Raw genomic sequence first — 19,014 nt, forward strand, 5'->3', positions numbered from 1 at the left:
AAAAAAATATTATATATTTAGAAGCTTTACTCATCATTTACAGAAATGTGTGTGGATTACAAAAAGTATGCACCGGTGCGTTCACGTGGTGTCAGGATAATCGGAAAAAATACCTTCCGACTGGGAAAATTGACCATTGACAAATTGATTCAACTGAAAAAATATTTTATGATTTAATATTATTTTAAGTTTTTTCGAGTCCCTTTATTTGTCAGTGTGAAAATACAAACATAATATGTACAGTCAGCCATGAATAGACAATACAGTCCAATTGTACAATGCAAAAACAATGAATGTAGGTCAATCAAATCAAATATACATTTTAAAAAAATCATATTAGAGAACACATTTGAAGTAACATAAGAATATTTTAAAATGACATTTAAACGAAAAGGAAATAGAAAAGAAATACAACAAATTTTCTGCAAATTTTGGTAAGAATAATTTATAATATATAATAATAATAATAATCCTTACAATTTCAATAGGGCCCCACTGTCGATCAGTGCCTAATTAAACATCAATAAAATTAAATGAAATAATGTCAAAGAACAAAGACAGATAAACAGTTGTATTACCCAAGATCATACATGTGCACTATCCCTACTGTTTTACTGTTTATGTCTTGTTACATTGTACATGTGTATCTTTTATAGTTCCTTGTGTTCATATTGTACTTTATACTTATTTATTGCCTTTCTTGTGTGTGTACTTCACTATTCCCTTTTTGCTGCTGTACAGTACATTTCCCCATCGTGGAACTTATAAAGAACTATCTTAAACTATCTTATCTTATCCTATAAACAAATTAATATGATTTTATAATCAGATCTTAACAGTAGATTTTAATGTGAACTTGTCAAATGCAACCTCTTTGTGACTTGCAAACTGTCCAACTCTCACAAACACTTTTAGCCAATACAGATATCTTTATGATAAACCTGCACCTGTTTCAAATCACTGATATACCTATCAGATTGTGTTTAAACGCTCTGGACAAATAAATACAACACCATTTGTTTTGTTTGCAGCCTCGACTTTTTTCTCCATCGAACTTCACAACTCTGGATCTTCCGAGCAGCACCTGAACGCGCAGTGAAACGGGCATGGGAGAGTCAGCTGACCGCCCATGTGACTTTTGCGGAAGTAAGACCGACGACAACATGAGTGCACGTTGAGTGGATGTTTAGCAACAATGACGCGCTGCTTCACTTTGTTGCTTCTCGTCTCCGGATGTGTGAGCAGACTCCCGGGGGTTCTGGGTTCGAGCGGGGCAGAGCGAGACCTCAGCGCCGGGCAGGGAGCACCGAGCTGCGGCTGTGAGAACCTGAGGAGAACCGCTGCTGCTGTGGAGCCTGTGGCGCCTGTGGAGGAGAGGACATCTTCACCAGCTGACAAGTACTCCAGAGGAGCCAATGAGGAGCCGTCTGAGGCTCGGGGACAAGAGAGGGACACGCTGAGTCAGGTAAACCACGTCACATGACAACACGGCCAACTCCAGTTCTGCATCTATTGGACAGACTAGAAGAGAGACGGAACCATTGAGTCACTAGGGTATTTATTTATTAGTAACTTTCTAAACTTGACCTGAAAGATCCCAGCTGAGTCAGTGTCATGGTTTGTTAGAGCCTGTCAGTGATGTGACTCATTAGAAAGTTGCTGAAGTGCCTTTAGGAAAGACATTACATCCTACTGGCAAAGTGTACAGATCAGATAAGGCCAACTTGTTAGATGCACTTTACAGGCTACAGCTGCAATTTAACCAAATCCTCCATCTTTAGTTTGGTGCACAACAGTCTGCCTGTGGCTCATGGGTTGAATGTAAGGACTTTGAATGGGAAGTATGGAATTTAATTGACCTAAGTTTCCTGCAATTAGTCTCCACCAGTCTTTGTGCAAAACTTGTTCTTCTACACTGGGGATTATGATTCCATGGGTTAGTTGGCTCAGCCATCAGGCTTGAGTGAATGTAAGGTGTCTGTTGGGGCTTGGTGGAGTTATGCACTCTGAGTGTCATTCAAGTATTTGATTCATTTTTTACTTTTAATGTGTTTTCAGCTTTTTGTTGCAGAGGATCGTACTTGTATTAATGTCCTCTGTGTGTTTTGTTCAGCCTATTGGTCAGACAGCTCCAAAATAGTTACAATTCTTAAATGTGATGAAGTTCTGAACTGCAATAATTCCACCAAACCAGCACCTTTGCATATATGCATATTTGCACCAGCACCATGGCATATTTGAATATTTGCACAACTGCAGAAATTGCACTATTGTTGTTTTATTTTTCTCTTCATCTGTAAAGATATATATTTAGATATATATATTTTATTTTCTATTTTAAATTTTTGATATTCTAGTTTTATTCAATTTTATACTTTTTATTCTATTTTATACGTTGTATTCTATTTTATACTTTTTAGTCTATTTTATACTTTTTATTCAATTTTATACTATTTCTATTTTTATTTAATTTTTTTGGTTGTAATTACTTGAGCATTGCCAAAAGAGAGCCTGTGACTCAAGCATTTCATTGCCAGCGACTGCTGCATGTTATCTCTGTGCATTTGACAATAAAAATCTTGAATCTTGAATCTTGTTTTAAAAACCTTTTTTTCTTTTTGATTTGTGAACTTCCTCCTCAAGTGTGAAGGGATACAAATAAATAATAAATAAAAATGCACTCATTATCTGCTCTCACGTGCAGATGGTGCTGATTTCTGGAGGAGAATTCCTGATGGGAACAGACGACCCGGGCATCCCTGCAGATGGAGAGAGCCCTCAGAGGCGGGTGCACCTGGATTCATTCTACATGGAGATCCAGGAAGTTACCAGCAGGCAGTTCCAGAGCTTTGTTGGTGCCACACAATATGTCACTGAGGTACAGGATAACCATTAAATGTACGGCTAAATTTATTAAAAGCAGAAAAATCAATAACCAATATTCATCCAATTATTTGACAATGATTATTTAAATATTTGAGGATTTACGGGAATCAGCTAATGTTTTTTTCCTTCCCCTTTTCATTTTTCTTTACTTTCAGGCAGAACAATTTGGAGACTCATTTGTATTTGAGGGAGTTTTAAGTGAGACAGTCAAACAACAAATTACCCAAGCAGTAAGTACTATTATTAAACAGTTCTGTCTGTCTGTCTGTCTGTCTGTCTGTCTGTCTGTCTGTCTGTCTGTCTGTCTGTCTGTCTGTCTGTCTGTCTGTCTGTCCGTCCGTCCGTCCGTCCGTCCGTCCGTCCGTCCGTCCGTCCGTCCGTCCGTCCGTCCGTTCCATCCTATCCGTCTATTGGATGGTTAGGATATCACTGTTTTTTAAGAGTCTTGTGGAGGTTCACAGTTTGGTCGTACAAGGCCTGAGGCCTGACAAAAACCAGACATCTGGGAATGTGCACATGACAGCTTCATCTCTGTGTGCAGCCCGATCCTGTGGCATGTGTGCCCATTAGAGCAGCAAAGGTAGAAACCATTAGAACCATCACAGTTCACTAAAGGCCATTTTAGATTAATGCTGAAGAGGGAAAGTTAGAGAAACTTGAACAAAAGTATCAGAGAAGCAGAATATGTGTGTAGCAACTGTTTACTTTTACTTTGTTATTAGGTGGCTGCTGCCCCCTGGTGGCTTCCAGTCAAAGGTGCCAACTGGAGGCATCCTGAGGGTCCAGACTCAAACATCACTGACAGGTAGAAACACTCTTTGCTTCATATTCTAAAATCCTCACTATATTTCCAAGAATGCTCATTTTCATCATGTTTTTATTAGGGTTGGGCAACGATTAAAAGTTTTAATCACGATTAATCGCATGATTTCCCTGATTAATCACGATTAATCGCATTTGTATACGTAAAATCCAATAATGAATTAAAAAGTAGTGTATAGCGCAATTTTATTTTCAATGTTCTGCCATATCAACGAACGTGCCATAACATTTGTTGTGCAAACACTTTTAACATCAGCATTTAATACAGTAGCAGTTAAATAAAATATTCAGTGTAAATCTCAACTTAACAATGTTATCAAAGCAAATACAAAATTAAAGCTCAATGCCACTGCCAGGGCATTAATGTTATCCTCTTCGTTATGAAAAATGTATACTCCTCCCTGCGTCTAACGTAGTCTGCCGAAGCCTCGCTCCGCTCGCTGTTTCGTTGAGTGATTTGCTGATATCAACTGTGTGTTTTGCATTTAGGTGATATTTTAGACTGGAAGTACTCCGCTGATAAGAAATTTCACCTTGGCAGTGGCTACAAATAACTTTGGATCTGCCGCACCACTTTTAAAGAACTTTAAAATGAAAATGGCCATGTAAAAGCTCCGTACCCTTATCCATGGTTGTTTATCCGCCAATTATTTTCTTTTTTCCGGTTCCACAGCAGTCAGCAACAGACTTTCACAAAATAAAAGCCTGACTTTCACAATAAAACAATAAATAATCAAACCTGAGTTAATGCGAGATAAAATAATTGTCTGAGTTAAATAAGTGATGAGTTAACTCGAAATTAATTAGTTAACTTGCCCAGCCCTAGTTTTTATATGAAAGAAACAAAGTGACACATGAAACAGGAGTTCAGTGATTAACTTTAAAGCTGCTATTTGTAGACTGGACCATCCAGTTCTACATGTGTCCTGGGCAGATGCTGGCGCCTACTGCTCCTGGGCAAACAGGAGACTTCCTACAGAGGCAGAATGGGAGTACGCCTGCAGGAGCGGCCTGAAAGACAGGTGTGATATTTACTCATTAGGGAGAACAACATACATTATATTGAAGCGCAGATGCATCATCATACAATGTGTCCTTTGTCACTTTCCTCATATGTCTGCTCCTGCATGCAGACTTTATCCATGGGGAAACAAGTTGACCCCAAAAGGTCAACACTACGCCAACCTGTGGCAGGGGGATTTCCCCAACCATAACTCTGGAGAGGATGGATATGTCACAACTTCACCAGTAAGTCAACAAAGCAAGATGGAGGAATGTTTGGGTTTGTTACAGATTACTTTTTTTGTGGTCTGGGAGAAGGAGGAGTAACTCATGAGTCATGAGCTACTGTTGGAACTGGAAACAGCTTTATAAAGCTGCAGATGAAATTGAAAATGCTGAGATAATGGCTAATATCAGAGGTTGGATAAAGTCATCTTGCAACTTCCAAAAATATAATGAATAACAACATCAGAGATATCAACCATCTAGGTATGCCTTCCAATTAATATCCATTATTTTTCTACTAGTGTGTCCAAATAAAATTATTTAAATAGAACCTACAGTCATACATTTGTTTTCTCCATATCCTACAGGTGATGTCCTTTCCTGCCAATGGCTTTGGTCTGTATGACATGGTGGGGAATGCATGGGAGTGGACATCCGACTGGTGGACTGTGCATCATACCGCAGACCAGCAATACAACCCAGTAAGAAGACATTATTACCTCAAAGCTTTTTAATTTTCAAAAGTTTATTGTGGAGCTGACATTTCCTCATCCTCCTCTCTATCAGAAAGGTCCTCCATCAGGCGCAGACAAGGTGAAGAAGGGAGGATCATACATGTGCCACAAGGTAATTACATTTAAATAAAAGCTGTTTTCTATATATTCTGCAGGGTCTTAAAAAGTCTTAAAGAAGATGAAGGTTTAGATGAGGAAACTGTTGAGCTACAATCTATTCTAATCTCTTTTTTATGGATGTAGCTTCAAGAAAATTGAAAGATGCACAAGAGAGAACTCATTCAAACACTTATGCTGCATTTACTTAATCTGCAACAACATCTGAGCCGCCCACTGGGGACTATTTGAGTTTGCCTGCCACTAGCATGGGTTGCCATGCTAATTTCATACAAAGAAGGAACAGAGGACATCTTACACATGTTGGTGTATATGCTCAAACAAGGAGAAATATAGGATTCTTTTCTTTTTTAAGTAACCGTCTCTTAAAAGCATTAAGAAATTAGAGATAGAGTTTTGACTAAAATAAACAGTGTCTTTTTAAAACCAGTTTCCATTGATAAGAAAATTAAACCACTGACTTTTCTTTCTCCTTCCTCAAGTCTTACTGTTACAGATACAGATGTGCAGCCCGTAGCCAGAACACTCCCGACAGCTCGGCCTCTAATCTTGGGTTTCGCTGTGTCTCTGAGGAGTGACAGTGACCTGACCTGCTTGTCCTGAACACACAGTCCCTTATTCCATCTGCTCTCTAACCCCAGTGTTGGAAGTACAGTCCATGAAAGCAGTATTTGTATTTTAATAGAGAGGCTATTTATCAGAAGATGATTTAAAAGAAAAAGGAAGACAGGGCCTCAAACAGTTTGCACTGGAAATTGTCCTACAGGCTTTTTATTTTCTTTTAACTATATTCTTTTTTGTAATTAATTCAATAGCCAAGATCAGTGAGGTCCTATAAATGTGAAAATAAGTTTTATCTGTTGTCATTATAAGCAAAGACCTGGTTGGAATAAAGGCTGAAATTGATTTATTTATGTGTAATGACTCTGACATGTTGTAAAATTTGTGTAAAATATTTTTGTATAAAGTTTTGGGAAACATAGATAAATTTGTGACAAAAGGGAACCAACAATTATCAATTATTGTCTTTGTCTTTCTGTGTGTGACTTGATTGTGTGTGTGTACATATTTTATCTGATTAGATCAATTTGTTTGCTTTGTAATTCCTCTGCCTGAAAATGATACAATTTTCCTAAATGACCATAAAGAAAGAAAAGCAAACCCTATGGTAATTTAATCTCATTATGCAAAATCTCTCAATTTTACTTTGCTATTATTCCTTGTTTACTGGTTATTGCCCCCCATGATTTTCCAAAGGTTTATTATGTAGTTTCCCACCAGGGGGCAGTAAAGCCTCAAATATCTGTCCGTCTGTCTCTGAAAATAGCACATTCTCATATTTAGAAATTAAGCTGACAAAGTATGTGCTCAGTTTTTAAGGATTGTTCAGCAATGAGCTTTGTGATGGTGTAAAATGATGAGATTGTGAGTCCACACAGAACTGTCTGCCTAAACTGAAAGTATTGAACAACTGCAGTCTGGAAGAGGGATTGAAAAAAGACCATACATCTGCAAAAGAACCAAAAATCATTTATTTTGACTTTTTTTATTATACATATTTAATGTGAAAATAAACTAAGCACTTAGCAATCAAAACTCTAGCAAAATAAGCAAGTAAATAGGGACAGAGTCAAAGCATTTCTAGTGCACCTTAGTTAAAAAAAACTCAAGATATTACAAACATTTGTATTTCTAGCATTAACACCACATTTATCAGTAAACTAAAACCCTAGCGTCTTACAAATGAAATCAGAAAGGTCAAAGGTATAGTTGATACAACATTACTGCACAATTGCTAACATTCAGTAGACAGTATAACAAGTCTAAACCCAGCTGTCAGCTTTTATTTGAAGTTCTTACAAACTCCAGTTTCTATCAGTGCCCAACAGATTACCTGTTTTACAAAACAGAGAAAGAAACACTGATCTCTAGAAGACCGCCGGCCCCAGCTGCTAGATTATCAACCCAAAAGAAAGTGAGTCAAAAAAGCACCAAGGAACAGAGCATAGCATCTAAGACGACCTGGAAGCTAAATACAGCTGCCATGGAGAGTCCGAAACGAGTAAGAGATAGAAAGAATCAAACAAAGGCGATACGCTATACTAATATAAATCCTGTCCTTAATCACTCTGCCTCTTATCAGCAAAGCTGTGAATACAAAAAACAACATTTTGCAACTTTATTCTACTTTTGCACCAAAATGGCAAAAGTGTGTCTTTTTGTGCTGCTGGAGAGGCGGCCCGGCCTCCTCACCAAAACCTCACCACATGTGATAACTGCGTGTGGTGTCCACGGGAGAGGGTTTACCCTCTGTGCTACCATCTTTGTCCTTTTCACCGTCAACCTCCCACAGGTTGATGAGGGGAGGGTAGAGTTCGTTAAGGGGGATGGAGGAGGTCTTCAGCATGTATTTCTTCAGAGAGTGGTGGTAGTTTTTTCTCTTCCACCTGCGGGCCATGTAGATGCCTACAGTTGCCAGGCTGATGAAGGCCAGCATGGTTGCCATGACAGCAAGCACCGCTGCACTTGGATGCTGCTCTGACAGGTCCAGGGCAAAGGTAGCGCTACGTGTTGTCACATTAACACAAGACTTGTGTGTCTGCAGGTGGACGTTGGAGACTGTGAGGCACACCTCGTACTCAGTGGCAGGCTGAAGGTGTGTGAGGTTGTACTCGTGCACGTCTACAGGGACGCGGGCCGTGTAGGTGATGTGCGGGTTGTCGATCTTCATGGTGGCTGAGGCCCACTTCAGGTTGGAGGACATAACATTTGAGTTGACTTTCCAGGAAACCAGGATCGAGTGGGACTCAGTCTGCTTGACAAAGACTTTCATCACTTGCTCACCGTCAAGAAGGGTGCCGTTTATACGGATGGTGGCGACCCTCGTGTCCGCCCCCTCTGTGTTCTGGGCCACACAGGTGTAGCGTCCTGAATCTTCCACCTGCACGTGAGTCAACCGCAAGGTCCCCTCACGGCTCAAGTGGTAACGCTCTGACACTGTGTCTATAGTGATTTTAGACCCAAGAGGAGTCACCCAGTAGATCTCTGGTTCTGGCTCAGCCATGGCCCTGCAATCAAGACTGACACTCATGCCCAGCTCAAGGTTCAAGTGGCTGGGGAAGGTGTCGTGGGATATGAGGGGGAGGCACTGCTCCAAGGACTCCAAGGGCCTCACCGCTCGAACCAGTTGGCCACTTAGTTCAGTAGGGGAGCTGCACAGCATGGCTAGAGGCTCCATGAAGCGTACTGTGGTCCTATTAGAACTCATCCACTCGATGACACAATCGCAGCGCAATGGGTTGCTGTGCAGACTGATCTCCCGCAGATTAGGCAGCACCTCCACAGTGTGCTGGTAAAGGGCAGTGAGAGCATTATTGTTTAGCATCAGGCTCTCTAGGGAAGGCATGTCCCTAAAGGCCAGCCTGTGGATATAAGACAGTTTAGGGTTGTTTGTGGCTTCCAGCTTTGTCAGCTCTGGTAGGTTATCAAGAGCATAGCGGTCAATAGACACTAGCTCCATCATGTTGTTGATGCCCAACTCCTTCAGACGTAGCATGTTCCTGAAGTCTCCTTCCTGGATCTTGTGAACTGGATTTTTGTTTAAATCCAAGAACTTCAGATTGGGGACTTTCTGAAGTGCCAGTTGAGGGATTCGGACCAGTTTGTTGTCATAGAAGGAAATACTTTCCAGGGTATCCAAACCTACAAATGCATTAGCTGGCACATCAATGAGGTCCATGCCAGCCAGAACCAGACTCCTCAGGCTTCCTAGAGGCTTGAAGTTCATGTCCAGGAGGCCAATCACTGGGTTCTCCCCAATCATGAGGATCTCGAGGTTAGGTGTTTCTTCAAACCAGCAGTTGTCTATGACATGCAGCTTGTTGGAGTTGAGATGGAGGCGAAGTAAGCTGCGCAGGCCTGCAAATGCCCGTGGAGAGATGGAATTAATCTGGTTGTGGTTGATGTAGAGCTCCTGGAGGTTGGAGAGGTTTCCCAGGCAGTGATCTGGCAGCTGACTGATCTGGTTCTCCTCTAAATGGAGAGTGGTCAGGTGGTTCATGCTTGTGAGGCCCACTGCTTCCACAGTGCTAAAGTTGTTCTGAGATAGGTCCAACTCTGTCAGGTTGAGCAGTACTTCCAGCTCTCCATTGGTGTGCGAGATGGCGTTACTTTGAAGCAGCAACACCTGGGTATCTGTTGACAAGTTGGCGGGGATGTGCGTGAGCCTCAAGTCATTGCAGTCCACTGTAATTGCCTCCTTGTAGGTCGACTGGGGGGTGAACCAAGGGCGGATCTCACACACGCACAAACAAGGACATTCTTTGCCATGTATGGGCGACAGGAAGCCAAGAATCAATCCCAGGCACAGCCAGATAAAAGGAGGCCAACGCTGAGAGCTGAGCGCCATTTTTTCTGTGCTCTCTGCTCACAGAAGTCGTACGAGGAGAGGCAGTGTTCAGGATGAGGGTATGAAGGGAAGGTTTGTGGGCATTAGTCTTCTTAACTGCTAGCCAGCTGCTGTAGGACCTTTAGCAGGTAACTTCTAATCCAGAATGAGGCAGTATACTCAGAGAACATCTGGTCCAAACTTCACCACCACACCTCACTTCCACGCCTTGAGGATTAAACCTAAAATAACAGACAGAACAAGGCAGTTAGAACAAATAATATTTTGACATTTTTGATTGTGTTTGTAAAAGGCTAAATGATAAGATAACTGTACAGTAATGACATTCAAAACAGCAGATAAGAGACAGTGAGATGCATATAGCAATGATATGATCCGTCAGTTGTCCCTGAAGTTGTTGACATATACACAGCCCAACACTGACTACACATGCCGAACTTACTTCACCACTGTGGTATCTGTGTGGTTATTCTAATGGTTTAAGTCTAATGAGTGACGGACAAATATATTGTTGTTTTACCTGCAAAAATATTGCCTCTTACGATTGGTTACCACTCAAAGGGTCTGGGACTTCAATAAAGATATTCTATCAAAGCAAGAGTTTCCTCAAATGGGTTGGTGTCATGTGGCAGTGACAGAAATGTGATTCATAATAAAGAGAATTGTACAAAGTGGTCGTTCCATCACCAAAATGTCTTTTACCTCAGCATATGAAGACAGAAGGGTACGGCCTGGTACAGTAAGAGCTCTGTTTATCAGTAACTAAGAAGACGGGGCTGATATTAGCTCTGCTTCCCTGAGTGTTGCATATCTGTCTCCTCAGAGATTACCATCATGTTTTTCTCTCTGGGCTGGGTAGATTATCTGCATGCCAGCTTGATATCAGCGCTCCTCTTGAACGACTGTGTCGGGTGGGCACAGCCGGAAACTCTGGCTGAGAGCCCATTACACAACAGGCTTAATACACGGGGATTGTGTGCTCTTCACTGTTAATCACTCACTACTTATGATACAGTCCCATGGGAAGCAGTCATCATGCACACGTCAAGTGAATTCAGCAGTTTTTTCTGAAGAGCCAGCGCTGTGGCTGCAGACGTGACATACTCATCTGTGTTCGGTAAAGCCAAGACAAGCAGAGATAGACCCAAGTACTGACAGGCAGAGTCGTCAAAGGAATAGTAATATTTTATGCCGTTGCTCTAATCCGTCTTTTTCATGAGTCCAATTTTTTATGTCTGTGTGGATGACACGTGCAGGCTCAATTTCCACAAGCAGATTAGGCAACGTGAGCAATGGAGATGAAGAAGCTGTCACCAGTTTCCAGAAAACTTATCCAAGTATATTAAACTCTTATGTGATCATGTGTTTTTAACTTTAACATCTAAATAGCTTTCTTTTGGACATACTTTTGTGTATTGTGTGAAATTTCCATGTTAGTATTTGTTTGTGTATCTAAGATGAGTCTTGTATGTATTGGGGTTTGGGGGGAAGCAAAAGTGGCAGCCAAGAGAAACAATAAGCTTATATAATAATTAACTTATTCAAGAGAGAGAAAGAAACTCTCTGTTGAGTCTCACTCACTAAAACTAAAAACCACAATGTCGGCTTCTAGTGACAGAAACTCACATTTATTCTCATAAATAAACTGATCGTGACCATCCAGTGTGTTTGTGTGTGTGTGTGTGTGTGTGTGTGTGTGTGTGTGTGTGTGTGTGTGTGTGTGTGTGTGTGTGCAACACAAAGAGATTGATGAGTGTATTTTGTTTTACATCAAAACAGTTCCAAGTTCTTCCAATATTAACATAAGACAGACACAGATCGTTTTCTCACTCCTCTCATGTGTTGTTCTGTGTGTTGACACCTTTTCAAAGTTCTTCTTCCACATTTGCTTGTAGCATAGTATAAAAGAAGCTTGGCAAAATACAAAATGGAACACTAACTATGCAGAAAAACAGCATTATACTGTTGTTTGTAGAAATGTAAACATGACAGAAAGTGTCACCTAAAAGTACATAATCTAATTCAACGAATGTGCGGTGAAAAGTTCAAGTGACAGAGTTTGAGTGAGAACACATGTGGTGCCTGGTATCAGGTGGCCGGTCTCTACAATATCTTCCCTTCGGTCCCTCAGTGTGACTGAAGTGTGGCAGCAGCGACTTGCACCTTTTCCTGTCTCTATTTATAGATCTGAGGAATAACTGCCAAATACGCTGTACTTCCTTTTGCCCTCAACAATCAATAAGTCTCTGAACGATGAATTAATGTGTCTGACACTTGCTCATCAGTATATTGAGAATTGTTAAGTGTGGTATTACGTTTGTCTGTCCTCTCTCCTCCTCTGTGTTGTTGGGTATTAAATTGGAGGAGACAGGCGGAGTAATCGCTGCTTTCATGCTGAGGCCATAAAACTCAGACACCTGGCACCAGGTTTCTGGCAGCCTGGCAGCACTATGGGGGTCTGCATCCGTTCCCACCTATGTCTCACTGTGTGTGTGTTGACCTTATCGACCCCAAAAAAGCTCTGGTGAGCGCATATGCTTTTTCACAGATGGCCTGCTTCATAATCACAGTAGTGCCCAAATTCATACTTAGAAGCTGCCCGCTATGCCCACATGATACCTACATAGACACACTCTGAATTAAGCATTGTCCTTAAAGAGTCCTTTAAGTTTTAGTGATAAGTCAAACACATGATCCCTCACTGGCTTCCCACTGAGCAACGACAAACTTTCCTAGAGTTGGTATATTAATACAATATTAAAACATCTGAAACAACCGCTCAACAAAATGTTCATTGTATCTGCTTTCTTTTACTGATTGGAAATCCCATCCATCCATTATCTATAACAATTATTCTTTAAGGGTCATAGGGGAGCTGGAGCCAATCCCAGCTGACTTTGGCCAAAAGGTGGGTACACCCTGGACAGGGACAGACAATCCTTCACACTCAGTTTGGAGTCTCAAATTAACCTCACCCTAATCTCACTGTTTTGGGATTGTGAGAAGAAGCCGAAGAGCCTGGAGAGAAAACCCATGCAAACCTGAGAAGAGCGAGCCAACTCACACACAAAGGCCCTGACCGAAGCAGTGCTAACCACTGCACTGCTGCCCTGGATAGAAATAACAAAGTTATTTTTACTTCCATGTTTTTATTCTGATTCAATTTCCTAGCGAATAACGATTATTACCTCAAAACATGACAACAACTCCATCAGAGGAGAACTTCATCCCACAGGTTTGATCGAATAATGCCGTACAGAAGCACTTTGTAAACCTTTCTTCTCTGGGATACGACAGAGATCAGATCTGAGATTAATTCTCTCAGTAGCAGGGCAGGAGCAATTGGGTACCAGCACCTGTATCCTGGAAATCTATTACTAATCTCTTGGCAGAGGCAGCAACGAGCAAAGACACCGGAGGGATCGTAATTAAAAATGCATGCGTACAGATGTACCTACACTGCAATCATTTCCACACTGTCACTAAATACACACTCAGTTTCCCCCACTCTTATTTGACTCACACAGTGTGACGTGCACGCACACACAGACTGGAAGGAGACAGAGAAATCCCTCAACAGCTTGGCATTCTCCGTCCGACTGTCTGAACTGAAGCCTCCAGCAGGAGGGATTTACTCTCTTTGCTTTGCCAATTTAATTTAAGTACACATGGCACATATGAAACACACACACATCTAAAAATATTCATTTACAGCCCCTGATATTGCCGCAGGGTTCCTGTAAAGCTCTGGAGCAACCCTGGCCCTGCGGTTCCAAGCAAGACCATCATATGTAATTGTGGAACATAATGAGCTTTGTCTGCTTCATTCTAAGGCCTCATGAATGCATTTATAAGACAGGGGTGCTGGACAATACAGGGACCAATGAAGATAAAGAGAACGACTAACGAAACACAGACCTGCAGTCAGAGGCAGGCGGATAGTTCTTTAGATCTAAGCAGTGCAGGCCTTCAGTCGCTGTTTTCGGTGGATGAAGTTAACAGAGACCTCAATTCAGTGTATTTTCCACCCTTAGAGTTGAGGTGAAATGGACCTAATACAACAAACACTGTTGTGCATCTGTGGTGCAGCCAGGTAGAATCTCATTTGATAGCACGGTGCATCAGTTTTCACAGGAGGCAAAGCTTAGCCCTGCTCTGTTTGTGAGGAACCTTTTCACTGGGTGCAAAATGTAAGCAGTGTTTCTAAATCAGGGGCCGCACAACAGTCTCACAGACATGCCATCGCCATAGCAACGGCTATGCCACATGGCCGCCTGTTTCATAACCAAATGAAGACATTAGAAGACGGCTATTAGTGACATCGCAGGAGTAACTGTTACAGTATATAATAGAACGACAGTCAAAATCAGGCACTTATATTCCAATGTTTGAGTCTTCTCCACAGTGGCCTATACAATAATGCATTGCCGGAGTTTGATCTTTAAAAAAAGACACTTAAGTAGGGCTTCCTGATGTTTCCTCCACGTCGTCCCTGTGCTGCCCTGCCTGACACACAGCCGGCTCCTACCCCATTAGTATGCAAGCGTCTCCCTTCAGATCACACAAGGCTTTGATGCAGCTGCTGATGGCAGAGGTGTAGAGCGGAGGGGAAGAAGAAGGATGCATGTCCACTCGGTCAGAGAGACAGTACAGAGGAGGAGGAGGAGGAGGATGAAGGGCTCTGCCACAGGGACAAATGACAAACACAGAGAATCCAATACTAAATGGAACTAAAGGAAAGTGTGTTTTTTTGTTTTTTTTTAACTCAATTAGGATTTAGAAGCCACCGCATGGCAAATTGTCACTGTATTTCTATTTACTGCAAATCGATGCGGCGACTTTATTTCCCCGCGGAACTGAGATGGATCTTGACGCAATTTTTCTCCTCTGACTATTATTTCTGTGCTCTCGCTCACTCTCTCTCCCTCCACTTCACTTTCCCCTTACAGTTGCAGTATTGGGGAGAAGCCAATATGTTGTCAAAGGAGCATCGATCCATCACTCTGACACTGCCAAAGTCTCCAGTCTCACGGGACCCCCTATTTTAAAACAATGCAGAGGTCAAGGAAAATGAAGTTGCACAGTTCAAATTGACCTCTGCACTGGCAAAACTGTGCCAAAAATAATGCTTTTAGAATGGATCTTTATTTTTTTTAAAAGGCTTGAAGGTGACTTTTCCACATGTTTTTATTCAACTTCAACTGTGCTTTAGGTTTCATTTGATATTACTCCTGCATAATTGCATCTCAAAATGCTTCAACTTACTTTTTCGAGGTACTATATACAGTTTAAAATGTAGGGTTACATTTAAATGCATTAACGTCTTACACCACTGTGAAGAGCAGATAACGCAAATTCATTTTCAGCTCATAACAAAGGAGTGGAAAACAGCTGACTCAGTAACAACAAAGCTCACAAAGGGAGAGGGTCAAGCTGTTGCGCCCCTGTCTCCCCACCACATGCTGCAGAGTATAGGCCCTATATAGATCACAATGGCTCCTCCCCAAACACACACATACACACACACAGAAACACACACTAAGAAAAGTCTTTGTTTCAGCATGTTCTCACACTCCATATCACTATAGCTGAGGAGATAAGCCACTGTGCATGGTAGGATTATGGGAAAGTGCCACAATCGGCTATACTCTCATATCATTGGCTCACTAGGTGACATCATAGATCATGTGTCTACATTAGTTTGTGAGACAAAGTAAAGGACACAAAGTTGCGTGGTTAAAGTTTCTGTGGTGCAAATAATGCAAGGCCTAATTTTTCTCCTGTCCTCATCAAAAGAGCGACCTAACCTCCATGCGTTTCGGTCAAAGTGACTTCCTTTGTGCTGTGACCTCAGTAACAGGTGTGTTATGCAGCAGCTGAAACAAAAGAGCCCACTTGGCAAAGGTGACCCCCAAAACACACACTTATCCCTGCTCTCTCAAACCCCTGTGGCTGCTGTGTCTCGCTCATCTGTGTCTTCACCTCAGACATCTGCCAACCCCCTGACCCTCAGGCATGCAAATAGGTTGGACAGGGTGCTATATCCCATAATCAGTCTTGTTTGAGCTGCACTCTGCTGCCTGCCAGTGATGCTGCAGGTTATGTAAATGTTACACTACATTTTTGGTTGAACCCACTGTCACGGTGCAGTGAATTGTCAGGGCTTCAGCTTGTGACACTCACATTAATATTTATCAAAGGAAAAACTGAATATTGCAATAAGGTTTTGCATAGGGCACGGATTTGTCTCGTGTTTTCTTTGTTTCCCTTTCTCCAACTGGTCAGTTCATATTTATACACTTGAGATTGGTTCATATCACAATATAATCATATACTGTGCATATACACTGACTGCAGAGCGCAGTGCCCTTGCAAATCTAATAGCCTAATATATTTTTGATAAGATAAACCCAACGCATACGCTGCAGATAAACGCTGAGCAGACAGCGATAGGGACAATTTCCAGGATGTATAATCCGTCTAAATCAAACCTTGAAGCCATAAAAACAGTATTTTATCTCTAAAGTCTGTAAAACGCGCTGCACGGGGACCCCCAGCAGAGGAGGAATAACATGTTATTGTTTCATTTCATCTTCAGTGCATATCTAAAAACACACAAAACATTGAATCATCTTCGCGACTTTATCCATGCATCAGAACAAAACGTATCGATCAAGCAAAATGCACAGAGGTAACATACAGTGCCTATATCAACATTTCAGAACATGCATTGAATAAAAACACACTGCTCTCACCTACACGGGCTGACCCGGTGTCCGCAGCTCCGGAGATGACGCGCCAGGGGCTTGCAGGCGGTGTTTTTTAAAGAATATAAAACACTCAGACTCATCGAGCAGAGTAAATCCTGTCAGTCTGCAGCGAACGCCCCTCGGTGGGCTGTGCGACGCGCTCCGCTTCGGGGCTGCGGGAGGAGGAACAGGGGGCTGCAGCAGCGCTCAGGCTCCAGTGAGCAGCAGCTGCCTGGTGCAGGTCAGCTCCACACTGACTCTGACAGCGGTGCAACCTCCCCATCTGTCAGCAGCACCATGGGAACTCAAGTCCCACCCCGACCGAGCCACCCACCAGCCACGAGCTGCGAGTTATGGTGGAGCCAGAGACGGGTTTTTTTTAAATTTGATTTGTTATGTTTTTAATAAAGTGTCTCCATCGGAACTCCTCAGTTTATCCAACATTAGAAACAAGAAAAAAAAGAAGCTTTAAAGTCTCTTTGAAGAGGAGATGTACAAATACACTTGGGTGCCACATGGACTTAGAGTTGATATAAATTTAATGACTTAATAATAAATAATTCATGATAATTATGAAATGCAATGGGCTTTAAAGTGGATCATAAGAGACTCTCTCTCTTTCTCTCTACCCCCCCTTCATTTCTGTATATCTATCACACACACACACACACACGCACACACACACACACACACACACACACACACACACACACACACACACACACACACACACACACACACACACACACACAAATTCATGTCTCCATGACCTCAGAAGACATTACATTAACTTACATTGTTTCCCTGGAGACTAACCCTAACCCTAACCCTCACCCTAACCCTCAACTAACCCTAACCCTAACCCCAACCCCACCCTAACCCTCTGTAGCATAGTTACTATTTACCTAACCCTTAACCTAACCTAAACCTAAACCTAACCGAAACTCTCAAATTCAACTCAAAACAGCATAATTGACACCATATTTTAAGCCTAAATGTCCACTGTGATACACCAGAGGACATTTAGGCTAATAACACAGTGTAAATTACACATTTTCAAGTTGAATTTTATGTCGGGGCTTACAGACACTTGGATGACACCACAGGAGCAGTATGGAGGCATTTCATGTTTTTTTTCTGTTGTTTTTAAGTTTGAAGAAGTAGTCCCCACTTACTTCAATTGTATTGGATTTAGCTGCAAATGCTGTTTACTCCTGAAACTCCAAAACTCCCTGACACTTTGAGGACTCAAACAGTTCACCCACCCCTCCATCGGCATAGGTGTGAGTAGATTTGGGTGAACTATCCTTTCGACCAAACCTTGAAACATGTCTTCACCTTAAGATTTAATGATTTATGTATGGGGACTTTATTTTTGTCTCCATAGGGAAGACAAGTCCTTTAACCTAACCCCTGGACCTAGCATAGCCAAATCCTTATGCATAACCCAACCATGACCAATTCATGCCTAACCCTAATGTTAACCTAACCACAATTCACAAGTCTTAAGATTCTTCCTCTTCTTTCTCCTCTTCTTTCTCCTCCTCATCCACCTCCTCCTCCTCCTCCTCCTCCCCCTCCTCCTCCTCCTCCTCCTCCTCCTCCTCCTCCTCCTCCTCCTCCTCTCTAAGGGGCAGGAGTGAAAATGACAACGTTTCATCACTTGTTGTTTGAGCTGGCGCTTTGGGAGTTGTCTGGCTGCTTCTTCATTCACGCTGCAGCTACAGAGAAGAAACGTGCATCGTCTCGGCGTTGAGACAACAGAGTGCGAGCCAGACAGGCAGATGTCATGTGCAGGTTATAAGTCACAGATGTGTGTATGTTTTTAACTGAGGATCCACACAGGTATGACTTAGTCTGTTTACACTGCAATATTAAAGTTCAAAAATGCAAATTTCATATGACTGGATCGCTAATGTAAAGAGGTAGCTCTGACTATTTTGAAACTATAGATACATGCAGTATTTATTGCATCACCTTAGTGTGATGATATCTTTAGGGACCTGCACTCTACACTGACAGAATATGAGATGATGGCCCCCCGGGGACGGATGCGTCTCCTTCCAGCAGAGCCAGAGAGCCCCATGTTGCATGCTGTTAAATATGGAGCAGAGGCCTGACTGTCCTCAGGAAAGCTACAAGGCAGAAACATTCCATCTGAGGGGGATTGTTGGACGTGTTCAACATGAACATTTAGGTTGTTGTCTTTCCAAAGGACTTGAGCTGCCTTCACACCTGCACTAGACTATGGTTAATCTCCTGACATTTTCCAGGGGGCTGTCTGCAAAAA

The 19,014-nt window shown here is 42.1% G+C and overlaps 2 protein-coding genes across 2 annotated transcripts; one reads left to right on the forward strand and one right to left on the reverse strand.

Annotated features, from left to right (window-relative positions):
- Positions 1–1,150: 1,150 nt before the first annotated feature.
- sumf1 (sulfatase modifying factor 1) lies at positions 1,151–6,586 on the forward strand. The gene is made up of 9 exons (XM_061070466.1): positions 1,151–1,465; positions 2,705–2,878; positions 3,042–3,116; positions 3,609–3,691; positions 4,608–4,730; positions 4,842–4,956; positions 5,304–5,417; positions 5,503–5,562; positions 6,050–6,586. Exons 1-9 carry the CDS (start codon positions 1,196–1,198, stop codon positions 6,143–6,145), a joined length of 1,110 nt encoding a protein of 369 aa, XP_060926449.1. The 5' UTR covers positions 1,151–1,195; the 3' UTR covers positions 6,146–6,586.
- Positions 6,587–7,195: 609 nt separating this feature from the next.
- Positions 7,196–16,799, reverse strand: LOC133000519 (leucine-rich repeat neuronal protein 1-like). The gene is made up of 2 exons (XM_061070465.1): positions 16,731–16,799; positions 7,196–10,196 (listed from the first exon to the last, which is right to left on the reverse strand). The coding sequence occupies exon 2, from the start codon at positions 9,973–9,975 to the stop codon at positions 7,828–7,830; it is 2,148 nt and encodes a 715-aa protein (XP_060926448.1). The 5' UTR covers positions 9,976–10,196; positions 16,731–16,799; the 3' UTR covers positions 7,196–7,827.
- Between the last annotated feature and the right edge of the window lie 2,215 nt (positions 16,800–19,014).

Source organism: Limanda limanda, chromosome 4 (assembly GCF_963576545.1).
Source record: "Limanda limanda chromosome 4, fLimLim1.1, whole genome shotgun sequence".
NCBI lineage: Eukaryota > Metazoa > Chordata > Actinopteri > Pleuronectiformes > Pleuronectidae > Limanda > Limanda limanda.